Source organism: Prionailurus bengalensis, chromosome E1, assembly GCF_016509475.1.
Source record: "Prionailurus bengalensis isolate Pbe53 chromosome E1, Fcat_Pben_1.1_paternal_pri, whole genome shotgun sequence".
NCBI classification, from domain to species: Eukaryota; Metazoa; Chordata; class Mammalia; order Carnivora; family Felidae; genus Prionailurus; species Prionailurus bengalensis.
The window spans coordinates 20208747-20229841 of NC_057347.1; the positions used below are offsets into that span (position 1 = coordinate 20208747).

Consider the following 21095-nt stretch of genomic DNA (forward strand, 5'->3'; position numbering starts at 1 on the left):
CATCTGTGAAATGGGGATGAGAAGGCTTGCCCTGAGTGTTGTTTTGGTGGTGGGCAATGAAGTGGCAGTTTCCCAGCGACTGTCCTTTTCAAGAGAGCACATCCCGTTGGACTGGCTGACTCAAGACGTTCATGCAAGAAGAATGCATTGGAGAATTGGATGGGGGCTTTTTAGACTCTTAAGAGAGAAATTCTAGCACTCTGTTGGCACTGTCTATTCCCAGCCCTTCGTTGCCCTTTTCTCCTTCCATCCCGTGTTTCCAGTCACAAAAGCACTGGTTCTGAGGGTTTTCTAAAGGTTTTGAAGCAATACATGAAAACACTTTATAAACTGTAAAGTGCTAGCACATATTGAAGTTGTTATTGATGCTCCAGCAGTGCGGCCTGGTAGTTAGAGGCTGAGACTGTACAGATGGGGAAACTGAGCCTCCAGGACCCGTGAATGCAGAGGAGCAAGGGTCTTTGGGTTTTGGCACAAGCTGTCCCCTCTGCCTGGAATGCTCTTTCTTCTTAGGATCTTCTCTTGATATTTCACATCTCTGCTCAAATTTCATGTCTCTAGGGAGATCTTGCCTGATTCCCCAAACCAAAGGATCCCCCTCCTTAGGCCCAGCATTGATTGAAAGTCACCTGTTTTCTCCCCCATAGAATTTTTCTTACTGGAATTATCTTATGTCTGTAATTGACGCTGGTCGATTGCCAGATCTGTAAGCCCTGGGAGAACAGAAGTTGGTCTGTCTTCACTACTGTGTCTCCAGCGCAGAGAACAGACAGTGCTCAGCCTAATGGGTAGTGAATGAATTAATGGGTGGGTGGCTGAGGCAGGAGGTTGGGTGTGTGGATGGATGGATGGGTGGATGGATGGATGCATGGATGGATGCATGGATGGATGCATGGATGGAGTGTGTGAGCGAGCGCAAGGCGTCTCTCTCAACCCCTGCCCAGTGGCCCTCCTGTGACTTCTCTGTCCTTCCTCCTTACAGTGAGCATGGAGTTTGGGCGGGCTGTGTGGCTCCGGTTCCACCCATCAGCCTATCCCCCGTGCCCTCACCCCAGCTTTGTGGCGCACTTGGGCGGCGTGGCCGTGGGCATCACTCTGGGCGTGGTGGTCCTGAGGAACTACGAGCAGAGGCTGCAGGACCAGTCTCTGTGGTGGATTTTTGTGGCCATGTACACAGTCTTCGTGCTGTTTGCTGTCTTCTGGAACATCTTCGCCTACACCCTGCTAGACTTAAAGCTGCCACCGCCTCCTTAGGAGACTGGGGGACCGAGGTCAGGGAGGGGAGGGAGAGGCAGCAGCAGGAAGGAACATGTACATTCTTGTTCTCAGCGCCAGCTCCGCCACGCTGAGGAGGAGAGGACAAGATGCTCGGCCGCTGTGATGTTTGCGTTCAGGTTTGGACAATGGAGCCTCTTTTCTGAAAGGTGCCTGCTGGATGAGTTGGATGTGGTTACCATTGTTTTTCTACACTGTTCTGAGGACATCGGGCCAAGGCGAAGCCCTGGGGTGCCCTTCCCTTGGGCTGAGCCTGTTCCGTGTGTTTAGGGGACCCCTCTCGTCACAGATTGGGCTTTCCTTCCCCCTCGTCCACACACTGAGATGTCATGAAGGCCCGAGGATAGAGTAGCCAGGCGGACTCTTGTCCAGCGCAGGCCAGGAAATGTTCCCTCCGCAGCTACTAGGTTTGGAGCTCTGGAGTGGAAGAGGGCCAGGTGGTAGACATGTTAGTTTGAGTCTAGAGGAGCCCAGGGTCCCCGCTGTTGGTGGGCACTGGGACATGGCCTCTAGTGCCTGGGGTAGGCGGAGGAGGGAGATGCTGTAAGTCCAGGCCTCGCTCCTGCCCTGGAGGTGTCCAGTGAGCGAAACCCAAGAGGAGGGAATAAACTTCATCCCAAGCCCCACCCTAGGGAAGGCCCCATACCAACTTTGGCCTTCTCCCTCCCTGTCTTCCAGAATGCTGACATCTCACGTCAGTGCCCCAGCGCCCCGTGGCCTGCCTTGTTTTTAGAGCCTTTTCCTTCCTTTCATCACCCTACATTGTGCCTCTCCTTTGTTCATGGGGACGTGTGTGAGTGTGTGCGTTGTATGTGTGTGGTGGATGAGGACGCCTGTGTGATGGTAGGAGATGCCACGGAAAGAATGTGAGGGGAGTTGGAGGCTGCGGAGGAAGGCTGTGGGGGGAGTGTGGGTGTGCGGAAGGGTCTGCGTGAAAGGAAAGAAAGCACTGAGAGGTGGGAGGGTGTGACTGCCGAGGATCTTGCTTTCAGCAAAGCTAGCCCCTTCCTTCCCGTTCCTCATCCTTTCCAGGCATCTCCCTGAGCGCCACTGACCAGTGGGAGACTTGTCCACGGCGGAGGGAGCCCTTGGGCCCTCCCAAGGACCCTCAGGATGCCGCAGTTTGCCTTTGCCCAATTCCGTTCTTGTTTTCCTCTGGAATGACCTTCATGTGTAAAAAGGTTCTGTTCTCTTTCCCTTAGGAGGGCAGGAGCTGTGGGGGTGTAAGGCCGGGGCAGGAATGTTGAAGCCATGTGTCCATCTGAGTAGGGGGGACAGGAGGCTGCAGTCAAAGGAATTCCAGTTTAGGCAGAAAACTGCTTCTAGAGAATTGTTGGGGATTCGGATGAGGGTCCGAGGCGAGGGCAGCCCATAGACTCAGATACTCAGAGCCCGGAGGGAACTTGGCAGGCTCATCCCTTCCTCTGCCGCACAAGTGGGAAAGCGAGGCTCAGGGAATGACTCCCAGGCAGGAGCGAGTGCAGGCCCTGAGCAGAGGGGAAGGGGAAGAAGGCCTTTGACAAAATCTGTGATTCCCTTTATACTGCTCGCGGAACTCCCAACCACTGACAACCCAGAAAGACGAAGAACTCCCGTCTGGGAAGCAGAGGGACTGGGTCCACGCAGGGACGAGGGCAGGAGCTTGGTCCAAAGTCAGCTGGGCCAGGCAGTTGGGGATCTTGGGCCACTGTGGCTTCCTGTCCTCCGTGATCACACATGAATGAGCAGGGTCTTCATTCAGCCCCAGGCTATGCCAACCGCTCCCCACCCCGTCTTTGCCCAGTGCTAAATACATCATCCCGGTCCCCACATGTGGCTGCCGAGGTCATGCCGCACTCAGGCTGACACAGTACTGAGGACTGCCCACCCGAGCTGGCGTGGGCCCAGATCCGTGGCGGAGCTGCATCTCCCTCGGGCGTCTTGTCTGTGTCCTGACAGCCTGTGTCTGCCCTCTAGAGAGAAGGGGTGTAGTCAGCTTCCTAGGAGGAGACCACGCTGGGACTGGGGGCCGAGAGGACTTGAGTGAGGATGGAGAGGGCGGCCCTGGCCATGGGCCACAGCCCCTCAACCGGAGCAGTGCTGTCCCTCCCTGGAGGAGCGGGGAGGCAGGGCTTCCCTGCAGGTACCCGGGTGCTCTGGGTTGTGGGTGGAGGGAGCAGTCACCCCTGCCTTCTCCGGGTGTGGCCTGGAGAGGGTCTTCCCCTCTCAGGGGCAAGAAGACTGTGAATAGAAGGCTCTAGCAAGCCCTCAGAGAAGCACCCGGGTCCCTCAGGTCTCCAGACGGGAGCTTGCTCCCGAGAAGGACTGTCTGAGGCGGAAGTCCCATTTGCCGTCCTGTCTGAGACGCACGAAGGGAGCCTCACCTGACTTTAGGCCACCAGCCGCAGCTGTTCCCTGTCAGCAGTGTCCAAAAGTGACCCCGAAGCTCGTCAGTCTGCTTAACACCCCCCTCTCCACCCTTGCCCAACCATCAGCTCCAAGCAGGGCCACCCAGTGGTGTCAGCAGTCACTCCACACAACCCAGGTCTCCAAACCAGGGCCAGAGACAATCGTCTGGTAAGAAAGGTTTCCTTTTTGGTGTCTGGCTTTCTCACCCTCCCCCCCCCCCCCCCTTCCAGGGCCCGGCCAGCAGCACATCCCCATCATCCCTCCTTCGCGGTCCAGCACAGCCCCTGGCCCAGTGTGGAGGGCAGTGTGCTATGGGGCCGGGGAGGGTGGCTGGTCTTGCATCCATAGGATACAGAAATTGAAAGCCGGGGATCCCCCAAACAGCAGCCATAGATTTGCCCGCTCATTAAACAGAAGAGGAATCACAGAAACTAGGGAAGGGAAAACAAATCTTCAAAGGAGAAATTTTGCTTTAATGACAACATTAATCATTCATTTTTTTAATTAGGAAAAGCTCCCTAAAGAGGCATTTTTGCCAGCTAATAGGACTCTCCATTTCCACGAGGACTGTTCCTACCCAGAGGATTAGGAGAGTCATTGCTCACAAACCCAGATCTTCCCCCACAGTGTCCAATTTCGCTTGCAAATAATGCAGATTCCCAGGTGCAGCGGAAGCCATCTCCTGGCTGCCTTCATGTTGCTCCCGGGACTGGCCGGAAAGCACCGACACTCCTCTGCCTTAAAAACCGTGAATTCCACCCCCAAGGACTTGAGTAAGTGGAAAACAAAAGGAAACACAAGCTGCAATGTTTGTTTCTAAATATTTTTGTATTGTGTACATTCTGTATATTTTTGTCGTAACATATTATTTGAGCACAGATTCCATTAAAGATTTTTTTTTTTTTTTAAGCCATCGGTTATTCAGGAAGTGGCATAAAGGGCTGGCGTGGGAGCCCTGTTTCATCTTTGGAGGTGGGAGGTGGGGTGGGGGGACAGCAGCGGTGCTGGGCCTGTCATGTGCACAAGACAGAGCTGGGACTCGGCGCTTGGTGCTGCTGCTGGTGCTTCCAGTCTGGTGGAACCGTTTTTGAATTGCTGAACTCTTTGGAATGGTTGATGAGAGCTAGGTTTTCTCTTGCCCTAACAATGCGCAGGTAGACAGTTTTGTGTACAATGTGGAGGGGGGAGGTGGTCTGCAAATAAGGAAACTCACTCAGCTTCAGGTCAAGAGCTTTTGTGCCAGCTGTGCTCGTGGGGGTCCCGTCTTCCCCTTCTACCCTTACACGGTGGGAGATTAATGTTTTGACTACTGTTATTATCGTAATCTTTGAAATACCTAGGTACTTCGTTCTTTACCCCAATAGCCTAGTCTGTAGGTCTTTCTAGGGGCAGTCAACATTCTGATCTGGAGGACGGGATAGGGAACGTTCTCAGAGTGAAAGGACATGGTTCACGTACAGAAGGGGAAAACAAGAAGGGTGTAAGCGTGAAGGTCCAGTGCTTGGTAGGTTTAACAACCAAATGGGCTTTGAATGGATGAAGTCTGAGGAAGTGAGTTGTTTACTCCAGCTTTTCTAAACCGATGACAGCGTATGTGGTTTTGCAATTCATAACCGTTAAATTTCATTCGGGGATTAAACTACTCTGTTAAATTCAGCACGGGAGTCGTTTCCCATAATGTTCTTTCACATCAGTTTCCTGTATGTTATTAAAAGAAAAAAAACATTAAAAAATTTTTTTTAATGTTTATTTTATTTTTGAGAGAGAGAGAAGGAGAGAGACGGAGCATGAGTGGGGGAGGGACATAGAGAAAGGGGGACACAGGGTCCAAAGCAGGCTCCAGGCTCTGAGCTGTGAGCACAGAGCCTGACGCAGGGCTTGAACTCATGAACCGTGACATCATGACCTGAGCAGAAGTTGGACACTGAACCGACTGAGCCACCTAGGTGCCCCCCCCCCCCCCCCCCCGCCAAACCACATTTTTAAATGCTGCAAAAGTCATTCTAGAACAATTTGAGTACAGCTCAGGCTGAAGGTAAAAAAACTCATTTCTCTTTCAAGTGTGGATAACTAACTTCCCTAGAGGGAAAATCAGGACCCTGTCTGAGCACCCGTGCACCCCCTGGACCCCATCAGTTCCAGGCTCCAATACCTGAGGCACTGACAGACAAGCTCCCTGAATAGCCAAAAGCTGTTTAGATGGCTTTGCCTTTGGCTCCCTATCACTTCCCCCTTCGCTTTTCTGGTTCCTCCCTTCTACCAGATTCTCATTCTTCCCATAACTTTGTAAGACATTAACCAGTGATAAGGTAATTATGAAGACAATTTACTGGTTACTTAATATGTGCTGGGCACTGGATGAGGCATTTTCAATGTATTATTTTCATTTAATTGCATAGCTACTTGTGTGAAGTGAGTATAAATACGCCCATATTTACACATGAGGGGAAGGCTTAGAGTTTAGTGACTGGCAGGTGCTTTATGGCATAGATGGCTTCATACTATGGTTCCAAAGTTCATGCTCTCAACCCTCAGCTGTTCATTGGGTGTTCAAGGACACTGAAATGTCAGGGAGTTTGTTTAAAGATCCAGTCTCATTGCATTAGTAACAGTAACGAACCTTGGAATGTTTGTTCGGTGTTCACTTAATAGGATCTCTTTATCAGCCCTCCTGGAAGTGGTTTACAAGAAAATCCACAGCTATGAATTCATTACTGCTCCCTAATCACCCCTGACCCCCAGGATCTAGCACCGATGCCAACTCAGAATGATACGAAGTCTGTGACCCATTTGGGAAGGCTAGCAGTTGTAGAACTGGGGCTGCCCTTCTAGACCTCCAAGTAGAGAGACCGTTGATGTCAGGGGTGGGTCTCCACTACTGAGAAGACGCATGGTTAGGAAAACGTGGTCCTAACTGAATCTTAGCTCCCAGATGCCTGCAGGCTTTCCTTGCATCCGGTATACGCGCTCCTCCGGTAAAGGACATGCGTTCTGTCACGTTAGTAATGAGTGAGAGTGAGGGGAAGTGACCTGCACTATTGGGTCCTACAGCTGTATTTCCTTGGACAGTGAGTAAAACACCGCGATGGAGACTGCCCTTACACTGCCTGATGCCTCCTGCGAGGTGCAGAAAGGTGTATGCCGGCAGGTGGTGTGATTTTCTTCAACAGGTTCCTTAGCGTAACAGGTGTAATTTGCCCATAAACTTGTTGCGGATGAATAAAAATGTCAGCGTTGAGAATGGAGATAGTTAAATAAAAATGACTCTGTCGGTGAGAAGCTAAGTCAGTTTATTATTATTATTACAAATCTAATTATAGGTAAACTGAGGCCATTTTTTGATACATGACAAACATACATTTCCTCTGTGTGTCGAGCACACAAGTAATACATAAATGTATTCCGTGCCTGGACAAATCCTGTTTAAAAAACTTTAAAAGTTAATTCATTAGCTTATTAAAATTTGAGTACAGTACATGTTTCTGGTCATGAGCTCTCTGAGTTTCTTCTCATGGCCAACCAGCTATCCAGTTCCAGGTCACCATTGTCCTTGCCTACAGTAGTGATAGTTCGTCACAGGCTTTAAAATAAGACTGTATGGTATACAACTGTGTAATGTAGTGAGACTGCATCACAAAATAAATACATATAAGTACACATAAGGAATGTACAGTTATACCTTGACTATATCCATAAATAGCTTGAAGCAGGTAATACATTTACTTTTAAAGGCCATTTACATCATGGGCTGTTGATATGTGAATTTGAAAATGAAAAATATTTTTTTTTAGACTCCAAATGTTGAGGTCCTAATGTTGTCTATTAAAGAAAATTGATTTCTAAATGAGCAACAGAGTACATTAGAAAAAGTCAGATTCGAGGGTAGTGCCACAGAATTGCCTGTTTCCCATAGTCGTTCTGTAAGTAATGCTATAAAAATGCTATTTGGAATTTTTTTTCCTATACTGCCTACAATCCAAGTTATTAAAGTTTAAAACCATAGGAGAGCCTTTATGAAGATCCTGAATTGTATTTCTCATTAAAGGAAAAGAAATGGCTTGGTGAGTCATGTTCCTCGACTTCTGTAGAAGAGAAAGCAGAAGGCCATCGTCAGTCATTCTGAAAGTTAAAACTCAGCACTTAAGTGAATTTAGATGAGTTTAGGAGAGGATTTTTACGGGCTTGTGTTCCTCTGAGCATCCTGACGGCAGTGAGAATGGGACTTCTGATCTTCTAAACAAAAATCATTATCAAATGGATTTATTAAAGAGCTGCGCAGAACAAACTGCCATCATATGTGTGTAGCTACGGTTGGCTTCCGTGGGAATTATAAATGGCTCCAGATGAGGGCACGTTCAATTGATTCAGAGTAAAACAACGTGAGGCTTGTAACAAATATACAAAAAACTGAAATCAATGAGTAACTGTGATATGAAGAATCTGTTTGCGTCCTTCATGTTACAGTCTGCTTGTAGAATTTATGTACTGTTTCTGTTTTAACATCTGAAAACTAGCATTTTCATAGAAAAGACAAAGTACAGGCTGTTGGCAAAATACCTGTGAACAAATGAATGATGGGGGCCACTTCCGCAGTAGCTTTCCATCCGAGGTAAGGTTTTATCTTGAAGCTAGTGCGTCTATTTTTAAAGCTCATTTAATTTCTTACACACTCATGATTTGTGTATTGACTTAAAAGCTGGTTTTATCATCCATACCATTATCAATCAGACCAAAAAATCTATCCAAGCACCCACAGGATGCACAGATCTATCTTTGAAATGGTGTTGGAGGGCTAATCTTGTCCTAGGACTAGGAGGACATTTTTTTCAAGAAGCTATAATACATTGAAGAAAGAAGTATTACAATTTTTCTGGGAGGAAAAATTGCTAAATACTGCAGCCAACTTCTCAGAGAAGCCACAGAATTACTGTTCAAGATTTTTGAGCATCAACCCCCCGAAGTCTAGAATTTATGGGGCCAGTGGTATACTAAAATTCCACGACTCTAACGCACGTGTGTCTGGGACTCAGTCAAGACGGTCCTCGGATTTTTATGTCTAAGTAAGTTTTACAAGTACAAAATGAAAAAAATCTAGAGTGGGTTTCAACTAATCTTAAGTAGCAATCCTATGACAATTATGACAAGTGCAGTTTCAAACACCAAGGCTTCAAGGTACAACTTCACAATACAATGATCTCAAAACATGTGATCACAAACTTTGGGCGAGGGCTTCTTTCATAAATTCCTCGAGGACGGCCACCACGTTCTTGGCCTCGGGCATTTCTTCGTGTTCCACTTTAACAATCTTCAGAAGGATATCTCCACTCCCACAGTTCTTCAGGAACGTGTAGCATTTAAACAAAGCATAATGATTCATTTCTGCCTGACGGATAAATCTCTTCAAATTATTTGTGTCTTGTATGGCCTAGAAAAAGATTTCCCAGTTAAATATGTGCTTAGTGAGATAATAATGAAGCCTGAAAAATATCTCCTATCCAGCTGAGAACTCAACTTACATTGCTGAGATGTTATTTATTTTAAATATTTCTATCATTCTTACTGCTAATATGCTTTGCCCATGGGAGAACAAAATTTCTTATGAAATTACTTTATAAAAATACTTTTAAAAATACTTTTAAAATCAACTAAATAAAGTAACAACATTCCTCCCCATCAGAATTCTGAACCCTTAGGCACCGAACTGGGGTGTGTGTGCATGGGTGTGTGTGTGTGTGTGCGCGCGCGCGCACGTGTGCACGCACAGTTCCCAACTAAGATACATCACAAATTAGAAGACTGATGTGCCTGAGATGCAAGCAAGCGTTCAACACAATTAATTGCAAATGCAAGGATATAAATGCAGAAGCTCCTGAAAAATATAAAGTAAATGGCTTCTGGAGATTCTGGTTTTGAGAACGTCCTGTTTAACAGACATCACAGCCGTAAAGCAGATCTGTTACTCTCTCACTGGTACTAATGAAAATTCAGACAAAAATTATATGTGGCATTTGGCACATAGCCAATTAATTACCTTTAGTTTAAAGTTCTCCAGTACTTGTCGAAAAAGAAAAGGGTTACCTCCTTCGGTGCCATTCAAAAAAGCCTGCATCCAATCCTCACAAAACCGGTTGCTTCCTATAAGGTATTTTAGAAAAATTAAACGAATAAAAATGAAATCCTACAAAGCATAAGACATTTGTTCTATTTATTTTATTTATTTATTAACAGGTGTAAATGACATATATTAGTTTCAAGTGTACAACATGATGATTCAATATGTGTGTACGTCGGGATTTTCTTTCTTGATAAAAACACTTATAGTGAATTATTTAAGACTTCTATAACAGTCTAAAAAAATAATTTACTCAACACCTGGCTAAGAAATACCAACTGGCGGGGCGCCTGGGTGGCTCAGTCAGTTAAGCATCCAACTTCAGTGTAGGTCATGATCTCGTCATTCCCAAGTTCAAGCCCCACGTCAGGCTCTGTGCTGACAGCTCAGCGCCTGGAACCTGCTTCAGATTCTGTGTCTGCCTCTCTCTCTGCCCCTCCCCTACTCACACTCTGTCTCTCTCTCAAAAATAAATATTAAAAAACAAAACAAAAACAACTGGCTGGAGCCCTGTGTGCCTCTTCCCAATCACACTCCCCTCCTTTCCCATCAGAAAGGATTATTATTCCCACTTATTTATTTTTAAATATTTTTTTTTATTTTTGAGAGAGAGCATGAGCATAAGCGGGAAAGGGGCAGAGAACTTTTGCCACATAACTTCTTTTTATCTCTAAGCCCTAGATAGTATTACTTTGCATACGTTAAAATGTTATGTATTTTTCTTTAATAGCTGATTCACTAAATAGTATGCTTCTGAGCTATACCAAGGCACACGGCTCTAGTTCATGCATTTTTGCTGCTATGTAGAACTCTACTGTACAAATGTAAGTTTTTCAATCTTCCTGTTGATAAACATTTGCTTCCAGTCTGCTATTTCAAATGACGCCTTTATGAACATTTTTGTACTTGTTTCCTTATGCACACATATGAGAATTTCTCTATATACACAGGAGGGGAATTGCCTGGCATGGCAGGATTTCCATGGATTCTATTCTAACCAGCAATCCTGGTTCTAGGATTGCTATTGTTTTTTGGTGAGTTTGAGATAAACATGTACAACTGCACAAGGCAGGACGGATAAATTTGTATCATGTGTTTTCAGTGCAAAAACAGGCTCCCAAGAGTGCCTCAGAAGTTGCGCTCACCTGCATTGTAGAACTGGGGCTGGGAGCTACTGCAATCGATGACCACAGATTTACGCGGCTCCTCTGTCATGGCCATGCACAAAGATGTCATGGTGCCTTCGTGGATGAGGCCTTGAAGACTGGCTACGCTCAGAAACCTGCCGTACACACAAGTTCTTTTCCACACACAGTATTACAGGATAGGAGGGAGAAAGCAAATTCATTCTGGGGTGGGGGTGGGGGTGGGGAGTTAAAGATGTATATCAGGCTTGCTGTGGAAAAGTTTCCCTCCTTGCAAAACTGTTCTTTACCTGTTAATGTCTCTCTTTGTTTTTTCATCGGATTCTTTAACTTCAACAGGGGTATAACTGAGAGCCTACAAGAGAAAAATAAAGCCTAATTGATACATGTATCAGTTTTCCTTATTGAGCAGCTACTTGAGACTAAACTTCAGCTTCCCCAATAACCACTGGACTAGCTCAGAACTCTCCAGAGCCTTGTTTAGAGGCGTCAGTGGGCAGTCTAAAATGTGCTTTACCACCCTGGTCTCATGGACCATCCAGTCTCCACTGAATTTACCCACCACATATTTACATAAAAGCCTGGCCATATACTCTAGCCTTCCCCATTGCCTGGATATGTTAATGCATTTTTCATTTTTCATCTGGCATTTTTTTTTTTTAAGTAAACTCTATCCCCAATGTGGGGCTAGAATTTACATCCCCAAGATTAAGGGTTGTACGCTTTACTGACTGAGCCAGCCAGGCGCCCCTATTTGGACATTTTTATATGGTTAAAATCACTTTGGATTTTTATTTTCCTTTTCAAATTGTTTTGGAAATTATACCTCTCCCAGATCACTTCAAAAAGTATTATTTAAAAATGTTTATCCTATTAGGAAGATTTAGTATTTGTGATTCTACCTTAGGAATAGAACTTTCTAGATCTCAGTAAACAAAGTGGTCTATCCGGATTGCAAGCATAGTTTGAATATTCAGGAGGGAAAAAGTAATGTTCAGAGACAGTGAGTATGTCTTTAAATAATCCAGACTCTGTCAACGTGACTCTCAATTAAAGAAATGCTTTTGTTTGGGCAATACTCACGGCATGCAGCAGAAAGGTAAGCTTCTCCTGAAAGAGAAGAACCACCCTTTGGATTGGGCATACAACATCCTCAAACCAGCTGCTCAAGTAGGATTTTATATGGTTCTCCAGGCCCCTTTCCTAGATTAAGAAAGAATGTTATTTGGTTTAATATAAGCCTTCACTTTAGTGGACTTAACATTTTCTTCATGATATGTAGTTATCTATTTATTTGTTGAGAGAGAGAGAGAGAGAGAGGGAGCACACACACAAAGGTAAGAAAGGCAGAGGGGGAAAGAGAGAATCCCCAGCAGGCTCCCTACTCAGCACAGAGCCCGATGCAGGTCTGGATCCCACTACGCTGGGATCATGACCTGAGATGAAATCAGGAGTCAGACCATCAACTAACTAAGCCACCCAGGTGCCCCAATTCATGATACTCTTTACAGTGTAAAGAACTGGGAATAGACACTTCCTTTTTTCAAGCTAACACGACCAACTCAAAAAAAGGAATTGTGATATAATTTTCCTAGGCTTGCTGAGCACAGTGGGGATTAATTCTGTACTGAATTTCTTAAGGAGCACCTGGCTGGTTCAGTTGGTAAAGCATGGGATAGGACTCTTGATCTCAGGGTTGTGAGTTCAAGCCCCATGTTTGGTGTGAAACCTACTTTAAAAACAAAACCAAACCAAAAAACCACACACACTTAGAAATGCATTACATAAAACAAAGAGACCAAATCAATAGGGTTCCATGCTATGTTGTCACTGGGAAATATCGAGCACTTACTTGTCCATCTCCCCCCCCCCCCCCAGTATACTGTGTGCACTCTGGAGATTTTCTTCTTTTAAGATTTTATTTTTCAGTAATCTCTACACCAAAGGAGAGATTGAATTCACAACCCCGAGATAAGAGTCATGCTCTACCAGCTGAATCAGCCAGGCCCCTCAGGAGATACTCTCTTAATAATTCTTGTCTCTCCAGCACCTGGGAGTGCCTGAAACATCCACATGTGAGCTTACAAAGCACCTGCTGAAAGGCTGAAGGAATGAGATAGCTCATTCACATGCGAACAGGATCAGAGAAGGACACACAAGTTAGCTCATCAAAGCACTCCAGCTGTCAGACATGCTGCATATCTGGTTTTCTGGGCTGTGCATATCTGGGCTGAGCATATCTGTTTTTCTGGGCTGTGCTGCTCACTGGGGACTAGCAGAAGAGCTCCACTCTGGGAGAGCAGCTTGCCCCGGACTCATTGCTCTGGCTCACTCCTATGCTCTCCTTCCTGCAGGAACTTGTAAGCTCATGACAAAAGGAATTGTTACCACGTGTAATGGGTAGTAAAGTCGTAATTCTTAACGACTTTAGCAACTGCCACAAGTGGAGTGTGTAGTTTTTTAAAGGTATGGATAAATTAATCAATACAGATGTGTCTAATTCACAAAAGATCGATTAATGAAAAATGGAATTTTTCTAAAAATCTTTGATGTTGAGTTCAAGGGCAGTTAGACCACTATATAGCATGTCTTTGGTGCCAGAGGCTTCTTCATGGGCATTAGTTCTGACCAGAATATAAATCTTAGGGGCCTAGAAGCCAGGAAAAGAGCATACTCTTCCTTCTTGGCAAGTTAACCATATACACTGAATTTAATAGAGCATATCTTTCATGGATACAAAATATTAGAAGCAGTCTTGTGAAACTTAGAGCACTTACAGGACTAGGTTCCCTGCTTCTCTTAACAAGTATCCTTCTAGCCCATAAAGCAGTACATTTTTAGAATCTCTGTGTCTTTGTATCCACCTGTTTGGTTTCATAAGTATAGCAGTTATAGTATGTTAATCGTCTCAAGGTGAATAGTTAAAACGATCATCTTACCTCACAGTTCATGTTATTTTTTAGGCCTTGAATGTACTTGTCCAATTCAAGCCTGAAAGTACGTTCTTAAGGAAGCAATAAAGGATGGATCAAGACAGTGTTTTTATCTCTCAATGGGAAATATAAAATCTCTCAATGAAAACTGTAAATTCAAAGACAAAGTGGTCGTATGAAGGTATGAAATGAAGCAAACACTTAAGGGGTAGAAAAGCTCTTTAGAGGTTGGTAGTAATACTCCTCCACCTGGCTTCCCATGTTTTTCTTCCTGATACCATCAAAGACAAAAGAAAAGGATATAGCTCAAGTCCTTTTTCAGACCCTCCTAAAAAACAGACCACATACTCTGAAGCGTTACGTTCAGAGTCCACTGTTGCTGTTTCAGGAAGCAGTTTTTCTTGCTGGAAAAGACAGTAATAACAACCGACCCGGTAATCTGGAATCCTGGAAAAGAAAAACAAGTAAAATGTAGTATTTTGCTAACTCATGCACCTAGTTTTACGGACTGCTCTGAACCCTGATCATCTGGATCTGGCAATACTGTTAGATTGCAAACGGGGTCGGAACTTCCTAGACTTTTCCTTGGTTTACTTGTAGTAGCAGAAGAAAATTAACATGCACCATCACGGGCTTTAGCGAAAGCAGCACCTAACAATTCCTTTGAATTCTCCTCTCTTACATGAAAAACACATACAAATTCTCTTGTCATTCTTGGTATATCCACATTTACATAAATATAACCATGTTCTCTCTCTCCCCTAAACCCTGACGCTCCAGGCAGATACAACATGTTTATCCTGTGGCTTTATCTTTGGCCTGTGGCTGTCCTCTGAGGGGACTTGATGCTAAAATCATATTCTGAAGTGAACTATAGTCGAGGGATTTAACAGAAAGATGGCTGGAATTCAATGGAGGACACCTATGTTTACACCTGAACTCCATCAACATGACCAGCCTTGTGATCTTAGTGTCTTTGACTATATTTGCTTCTCTGCTCTTTGACCCCTTTGTAGAGAGAATGGCATCAAAGTTTGTGAAAGCACTTTACAGACTGTCAAGTGTACAATTTTCGTTTTGGTAATTAACTCTCTTCTTCCAAGTGCAAGACTAAATAAGTGCACTTAGGAGGCAGAGTCTGCCATTCAAGTAATTCCATTCCACAAATGTGTGTGTGTGTGAGAGAGAGACCCAGTGCTCAGGCCGCCAGGGAACAAAGATGCACTTTGCAAGTCTAGTAAGAGCTGATCGTTTGGAATTTCTCATCACTTCTCATATTTAGCCCAGAAAGAAAAATTCAGGACACAGCACATTTTACACTTACCTCAGCTCCACAGATGCAACATTACCCAGCCCTTCAAACACTGCTCCCTTAGAAAGACGCTTAGCAATGAAACTGCGCAGGTCTGGCTCCGCTTCAGATGGCAGATTAGTGTCCACCAAGGAGAGGCTTGACAAATAAATAAAAGACACACATCCCTTACCAGTGGACTAATGCACGCACACCCCGTAAGGCAGAATATTACCAAAAGCCCCAATCTCTTTAAGGACTTGAAAAAGCTTATGTTTCCTGTTGGCGAGCCTTCTAGCAATGTATGTCACCAAGTAGGATCTACATCATCAAACACTTAAAATAATCCTACCTTTCCAGCTCATTCTCTCTAGTATTAGGACTCCACTGGAATCCCCTCTACTCACCTTACCTACTTTTCACAATACAATACTATTGCAACACCTGAAGAATTCCTTAAACCATCCATCATCCAGTCAGTGAACATATTTTTGTAGTATACCCTACTTTGCATCAAGTGTTAAGGTTCATTAATTCATCCATTCATTTATTAAATAGGTATTAAATGTCTACCCTAAGGGTTCCTGGGAGGCTTAGTCGGTTGAGTGTCTGACTCTTGGTTTGGGCCCAGGTCATGATCTCATGGTTCGTGGGATTGAGCCCTGCGTCAGGCTCTGTGCTGACAGTGTGGAGCCTGCTTGGGGCTCTCTCTTTCTGTCTGTCTGTCTCTCTCTCTGCCCCTCCCCCGCTCACACTTTCTCTTGTCTCTCTCAGAATAAATAAACCTAAAAACCAAACGTCTACCCTAGTACCTACCTAGGTGCCAGGTAGGGAGATACCAGTGAACCAGAGAGACAACAATCTCCTGGAGTTTATATTCTAGGGCATAGCAGAGAAGCTCTGAAAAGGTATTGAAAGGGGGGGGGGGGGGGAAGGGAGGATTTTAAATCGCTTTATACCCATATGATATTGAATCTCTAATGCAGTTTCCAATCAAGAACTAAGATTCATTGCCTCTGGCTAATCAGCAGGGGCACCACCAGTATTTCGATCTGCCCAGCCTTGAATGAATGAACTAATGAGGAAATCCAGATGAGGTTCCTAGGGGATTGGTGGGCTTGATGGTTTGACTTGGGGAAAGCCGAATGGAAATAGGGTACCCACTGATATCTAGAGGACAGAGAGATGCACGGAAGATAACCCCACACACGGGTTATGGCCAAGATGTTTTTACCTGAAATCATCACCAGAGGGAGTTCCTGCATTTGTGCCACTTGGGCTTCCATCGTCACTGTCCCCTCGCTGCTGTGCCAACCTGCACATGGCAAAAGCAATACAGCTATCAATTATGGGCTATAACTCAAGTGGAGTATGGCCCCTATCCCTGCAAGCAGGGTGGGGGTGAACAGTCAACTAAAATGCTGCAAGGTGGAAGTGCATGGATCCTCCATTGCCTATCCTCATGGCAGGGAAAACCCATGAAACAGTGCTGACAAGAGCCGCTTCTCTCTCCAGGCCGTTAAGCGCTGGAGGAAAGGTTAAATTAGATATCCACAAAAGTCAAAGAAATTTCTTCTAAAAACCAGACTTTACAGGGCCCAGAGAGCCCCAGGGATGTCTGCCCCAACAGAGGAAATAGAGGCAGCGAGGGCAGAGGATAATCGGGGGGGAGTGGGGGAGGGGGAATGTGTGGGGTTAATGGAAGAAAACAGGTGATAGTAACAGGAAGGACAGGGGTAGAAATTGACGTTATAGAGCGTGCGAAGCACTGCGCCAAAGGGCAGGGGCGACAGGAAAGGGCTGAGAAGACGACAGGGACAGTTGGGGAGCAGAGGCTTAGGAGGGGCACGACAGTCCAGGACGGTGGCCAGGAAGAACGGCGTGAAGCGAGCTTAGGACCAGACACTCTAGCTAGCCGAGGGGAAGAAGGCTTTTCGAGCTGCCACGGACGGGATGCGGGGTCGAGATGCGGGGCCGGGGCGGGGCCATAGGGACGACCCGGGCGCTGCACCTGCTTCCGCGGTAGCTGTAGAGGCAGTAGTGGCTGCTGGGCGGTGGCTCGGGTCTTCGCTCCTCGGCGGGGCCTCCCTCCTCGCTGCTCTCTAGCTCCTTTTCATCCCCATCCAGAGACTCTTGCAAGGAGGGGAGCATCGCGGCGGCGGCGGCGGCCTCCGAGCGGCCCTGTGTTCCCGCCAAACCACTCCCCCGCTGCCGTACAGTCCTGCGAGGCCGGGCTCGTGCGGCTCCCAGCCCTCGCACACCTGCGTTCCGCCGGTTTCCCGGGTCGCAGGTCAGGAAGCCGGCTGGCCTAGGAGCGCTTTTCTCCCCAAAGGGGCTCGCGGGTGCGCCGAGTCACGCAGAATCTTTTACCATTCCTCTTTTGGCTCCTTTTCTCCTCTGGCTAGCGTTCAAGACGTCTAGGAGACTTAGCTAATACATATGGTGCAGCTAGCTAGCCACGTGGAAAAGGTTGAATCTGCCCTCCTCCCACCTTTCAGGGGGGCGTGGACACGCATTCACGTTCACCAGTTTGATAAAAGATTTAAAAGAATTTTAAAATGCTCCTCCCAGGTGAAAATACGGGAGAATTTTAAAGATTCTTGAAGAAGGCCTTTCTAAATGTTTGAAACACTTAGAAGCCACATGGGAAAAGATTAATAAATCTGAGTAGGTAAAAAACTAAACACTTCTGTGTGGCTCAAAGTCAAAACACAAATGACCAACTAGGAAAAATATTTGCAACATATATAATAGATGAATGGCTGTCGTTCGTCAGGAAAAAAAAAAGACAGTAGGCAGTTCACAGAAGAAATGAAAATGAAAAATAAGTAAATAAACTGTTCAATTTCAAATGAGATTGATGGTATATTGTACAAGTTTTCACCTGACAGGTTAGCAGAGATTTGAAAGTTTGATGGTACCTTGTGTTGAGGTATGTGAAGAAGCAGTCAGTCTCATAAACAGTTGATAGGAATAAAATTACTACACGCGGTTAATTTTAATTTTTTAGGATTTTTTAATTTAAAAAAACCCTCTTTTTAAGTCTATTTATTTTTGAGAGAGACAGAGACAGCATGAGCAGGGGAGAGGCAGAGAGAGAGACAGGTAGAGAGATAAGAGAATCCTAAGCCAACTCCACACTGTCAGCACAGAGCTGGACACAGGGCTCGAACCTACGAAACCATGAGGTCATGACCTGAGCCCAAACTCCGAGAGTCCCACGCTTAACCGACTGAGCCACCCAGGTGCCTCAATATTTTATTAAGTAATCTCTACACCCAATGTGGGGCTTGAACTCACACCCCTGAGATGAAGAGTCGCATGCCCTGCCAAATGAGCCGGCTGGGCACCCCAATGCATATGGTTTAGAAAGGAATTTGAAAATACTTGTCAATATTTTAAATGCACATACCCTTTGACTATCAGTGCAACACCAGGACATCATCAAATGGATACATGCATATAAGTGTGAAAATACATGAGTCCAAAAATATTCCTTGCAGCCTGGTTTGTTATGATGAAAAACTAGACACAATCTGAATGTTGGTCAATAGAAGACTGATTATGTAAGTTTTGGTGCATGCAGTGGTAGGCAGAATACCCACCCCTCAAGATGTCCATGTCCTAATCTCTGGCAACTGAAAATATGTTACCTCACACAGCAAAAGGGACTCTGCCGGTGTGATTAAAGAACTTGAACTCATGGTTCATGAGTTCAAGCCCCACTTCAGGGTCTGTGCTGACAAAGCAGAGCCTACTTGGGATTCTCTCTCCCCTTCCCTCTCTGCCACTCATGCTCTCTCTCTCTCTCTCTCTCTCTTTAAAATGAATAAATAAACTCTAAAAAATATTAAGGAACTTGAGGGGCACCTGGGTGGCTCAGTCGGTTGAGTGTCCAACTTCAACTCAGGTCATGATCTCAAGGTCCATGAATTCAAGCCCTGTGTTGGGCTCTGTGTTGACAGTTGGGAGCCTGGAGTCTGCTTCAGATTATGTCTCCCTCTCTCTGCCTCTCCCCTGCTTGCACTGTCTCTCTCTCTCAAAATTAAATAAACATTTTTTAAAAATATTAAGGAACTTGAAATGGGAAGACTTTCTTGGATTATCCAAGTGGGCCCAGTGTAACCCACAAGTCTCTCTAAGACGGAGGCAGGAAATCAGAGAGGAGAAGGCAATTGTGACATATAATGCAGAGACTGAAGTGATTTGGTAACCAAGGAATTTGGGCATCTACGAGAAGCTAGAAAAGGCAATAAATGATTCTCCCCTAAAGCTTTCAGAAAGAATACAGGCCTGCCAATTCATTTCAGAATTGAAATGGATTTTCAACTTTTTTTTCATGTTTATTTATTTTTGTGAGAGAGAGAGAGAGAGAGCACAAGTGGGGAATCGGCAAAGAAAGGGAGAAAGAGAGAATCCTAAGCAGGCTCTGCACCGCTGGTACAGAGCCAGTTGCAGGGCTCAAGTCCACAAACTGTGAGATCATGACCTGAGTCGAAGTCGGATGCTTAATCCACTGAGCCACCCAGGCACCCCTCCATTTCAAACTTCTACCTCCAGAACTGCAATATAATAAATCTGTATTGTCACTAAATTTGTGGTGAATTTGTTATAGCAGCAGGAAGAAATACATGTGTACTAGAAGACTATGCAACTATCAAAAAGAATGAATTAGAATATGTGCACATATAGAAAGACAATCCAGTATTTAAGTTGTTGTCCTGGCACACACAACTGAAGGAGAAAAGGCATGCACACCAGAAAGGGCAGAATGTGACTACTGCCAAGAAAGTAATGCAGACAGGGTGATCTTACGGAATCTCATCGCTGGCTTCTTGACCATCTACGAACACAATCTGAGGACGTTAGTCTTTGCGAGTTGGTCTGTCAAGTGTCAACAGCAATAATCATATGAATACAGCATTTATACTTTAATAGTTGTCATTTAGTTAGCAGTAACCATGGGCCAGGTTATTTATCTGTTTTATTTCCTTTATCCTTGACCGACTCTGTAACAGAGGGGTTTATCCTCACTTTATAGATGAGAAGAAAACTGAGGCTCAGTCAATGTAAGTGATCAATCTATAATCTTAACTGCTATTTTGTATTGTATACTCCTGCTCGGGTCTTAGAAACAACCCTACCAAAAGGGCTCTTATTATGTGATGCACGGAGGCCTTCATAATTTAGCCTGTAATTCCCCCTCTGTCTTCATTTCCCATCACCCTCTCCTTGCTCACTCTGTCCTGATCACATTTCCTGTGTTTCTCAAATATTTCAACCCTCCCCCCCCCCCCCCGTGTAAGTCTTTTAATTTGCTCTTCTCTCCGTCTGGAATGCCCCCAGATATTTGCATGTTTTTTTTTCTTCTCCCTCGTTATTATTCGGTTTTCTGCACAAATGCAGCCTCCTGAGAGAGACAGAAAATGCCCTGTACAAAAAAACATCCCACACAAATCTCTGCTGTCAAACCATCAGTTTCTACCGTGTCCCCTCATATTGTTTAGTTCTACTTCAGTGCAGTTATCACTCCCGACATGACGTACTTAGTGTTTCCTCTACTAGAGTGGCAGCTTGCTCACCGCTAAAAGCCACATTCTGAGGCACTGGGGGTTAGGGCTTACTAATTTTTCTTTGTGAGTGAAGTTCAGCCCGTAACAAAATCATGCGATCTGCGAATACGGTTTTACTTCTCCCTTTCCAGTCTGGATTCCCTTTTTTCTCCCTAGGATAGTCTCTTGCCACCATCCCCACTACTATGAGTTCCGGTCCGAAAACCCCTGGTGTGTTTCAGGCGCTAAGCCTCAAAGACTTGCACGTTTTGCTCCTTCAATGACATCCTCTCTCCTCCACCTCCCTTGCTCCCATTAACTTTTCAGTTCAGAAAACCTTTCTTGACTCCCCCGTGGCCTCCAAGGCCCTGTTCGTGTGTTCCTCTTCTGTCCGCAGCC

The 21095-nt window shown here is 45.4% G+C and overlaps 2 protein-coding genes across 3 annotated transcripts in view; one reads left to right on the top strand and one right to left on the bottom strand.

The window, feature by feature from the left end:
* The window catches only part of RHBDL3 (rhomboid like 3), a 49606-nt gene extending 44287 nt beyond the window's left edge, over positions 1-5319 (top strand). For both annotated transcript variants that reach the window (XM_043583673.1, XM_043583672.1), the window contains one exon: positions 983-5319. In XM_043583673.1, coding sequence (XP_043439608.1) covers positions 983-1254 — 272 coding nt within the window. In that variant the 3' untranslated portion in view covers positions 1255-5319. The remainder of the gene's footprint in view (positions 1-982) is intronic.
* Positions 5320-6936: 1617 nt separating this feature from the next.
* Positions 6937-17367, bottom strand: CE1H17orf75 (chromosome E1 C17orf75 homolog). The gene is made up of 10 exons (XM_043583674.1): positions 17156-17367; positions 16379-16459; positions 15178-15303; positions 14157-14300; positions 13860-13917; positions 12004-12123; positions 11211-11275; positions 10921-11057; positions 9695-9798; positions 6937-9088 (listed from the first exon to the last, which is right to left on the bottom strand). The coding sequence occupies exons 1-10, from the start codon at positions 17293-17295 to the stop codon at positions 8873-8875; spliced, it is 1191 nt and encodes a 396-aa protein (XP_043439609.1). The 5' UTR covers positions 17296-17367; the 3' UTR covers positions 6937-8872.
* Between the last annotated feature and the right edge of the window lie 3728 nt (positions 17368-21095).

What these genes read in the sequence shown, in the direction of transcription:
- CE1H17orf75 (XM_043583674.1), bottom strand. Translation starts at nt 17,295, where the DNA reads ATGCTCCCCTCCTTGCAAGAGTCTCTGGATGGGGATGAAAAGGAGCTA. An exon ending in TACAGCTACCGCGGAAGCAG is followed by an intron (nt 16,460 to 17,155) that starts GTGCAGCGCCCG and finishes TGCCATGTGCAG; the next exon opens with GTTGGCACAGCAGCGAGGGG. An exon ending in TCTGAAAAAGGACTTGAGCT is followed by an intron (nt 13,918 to 14,156) that starts ATATCCTTTTCT and finishes TTAAGAACGTAC; the next exon opens with TTTCAGGCTTGAATTGGACA.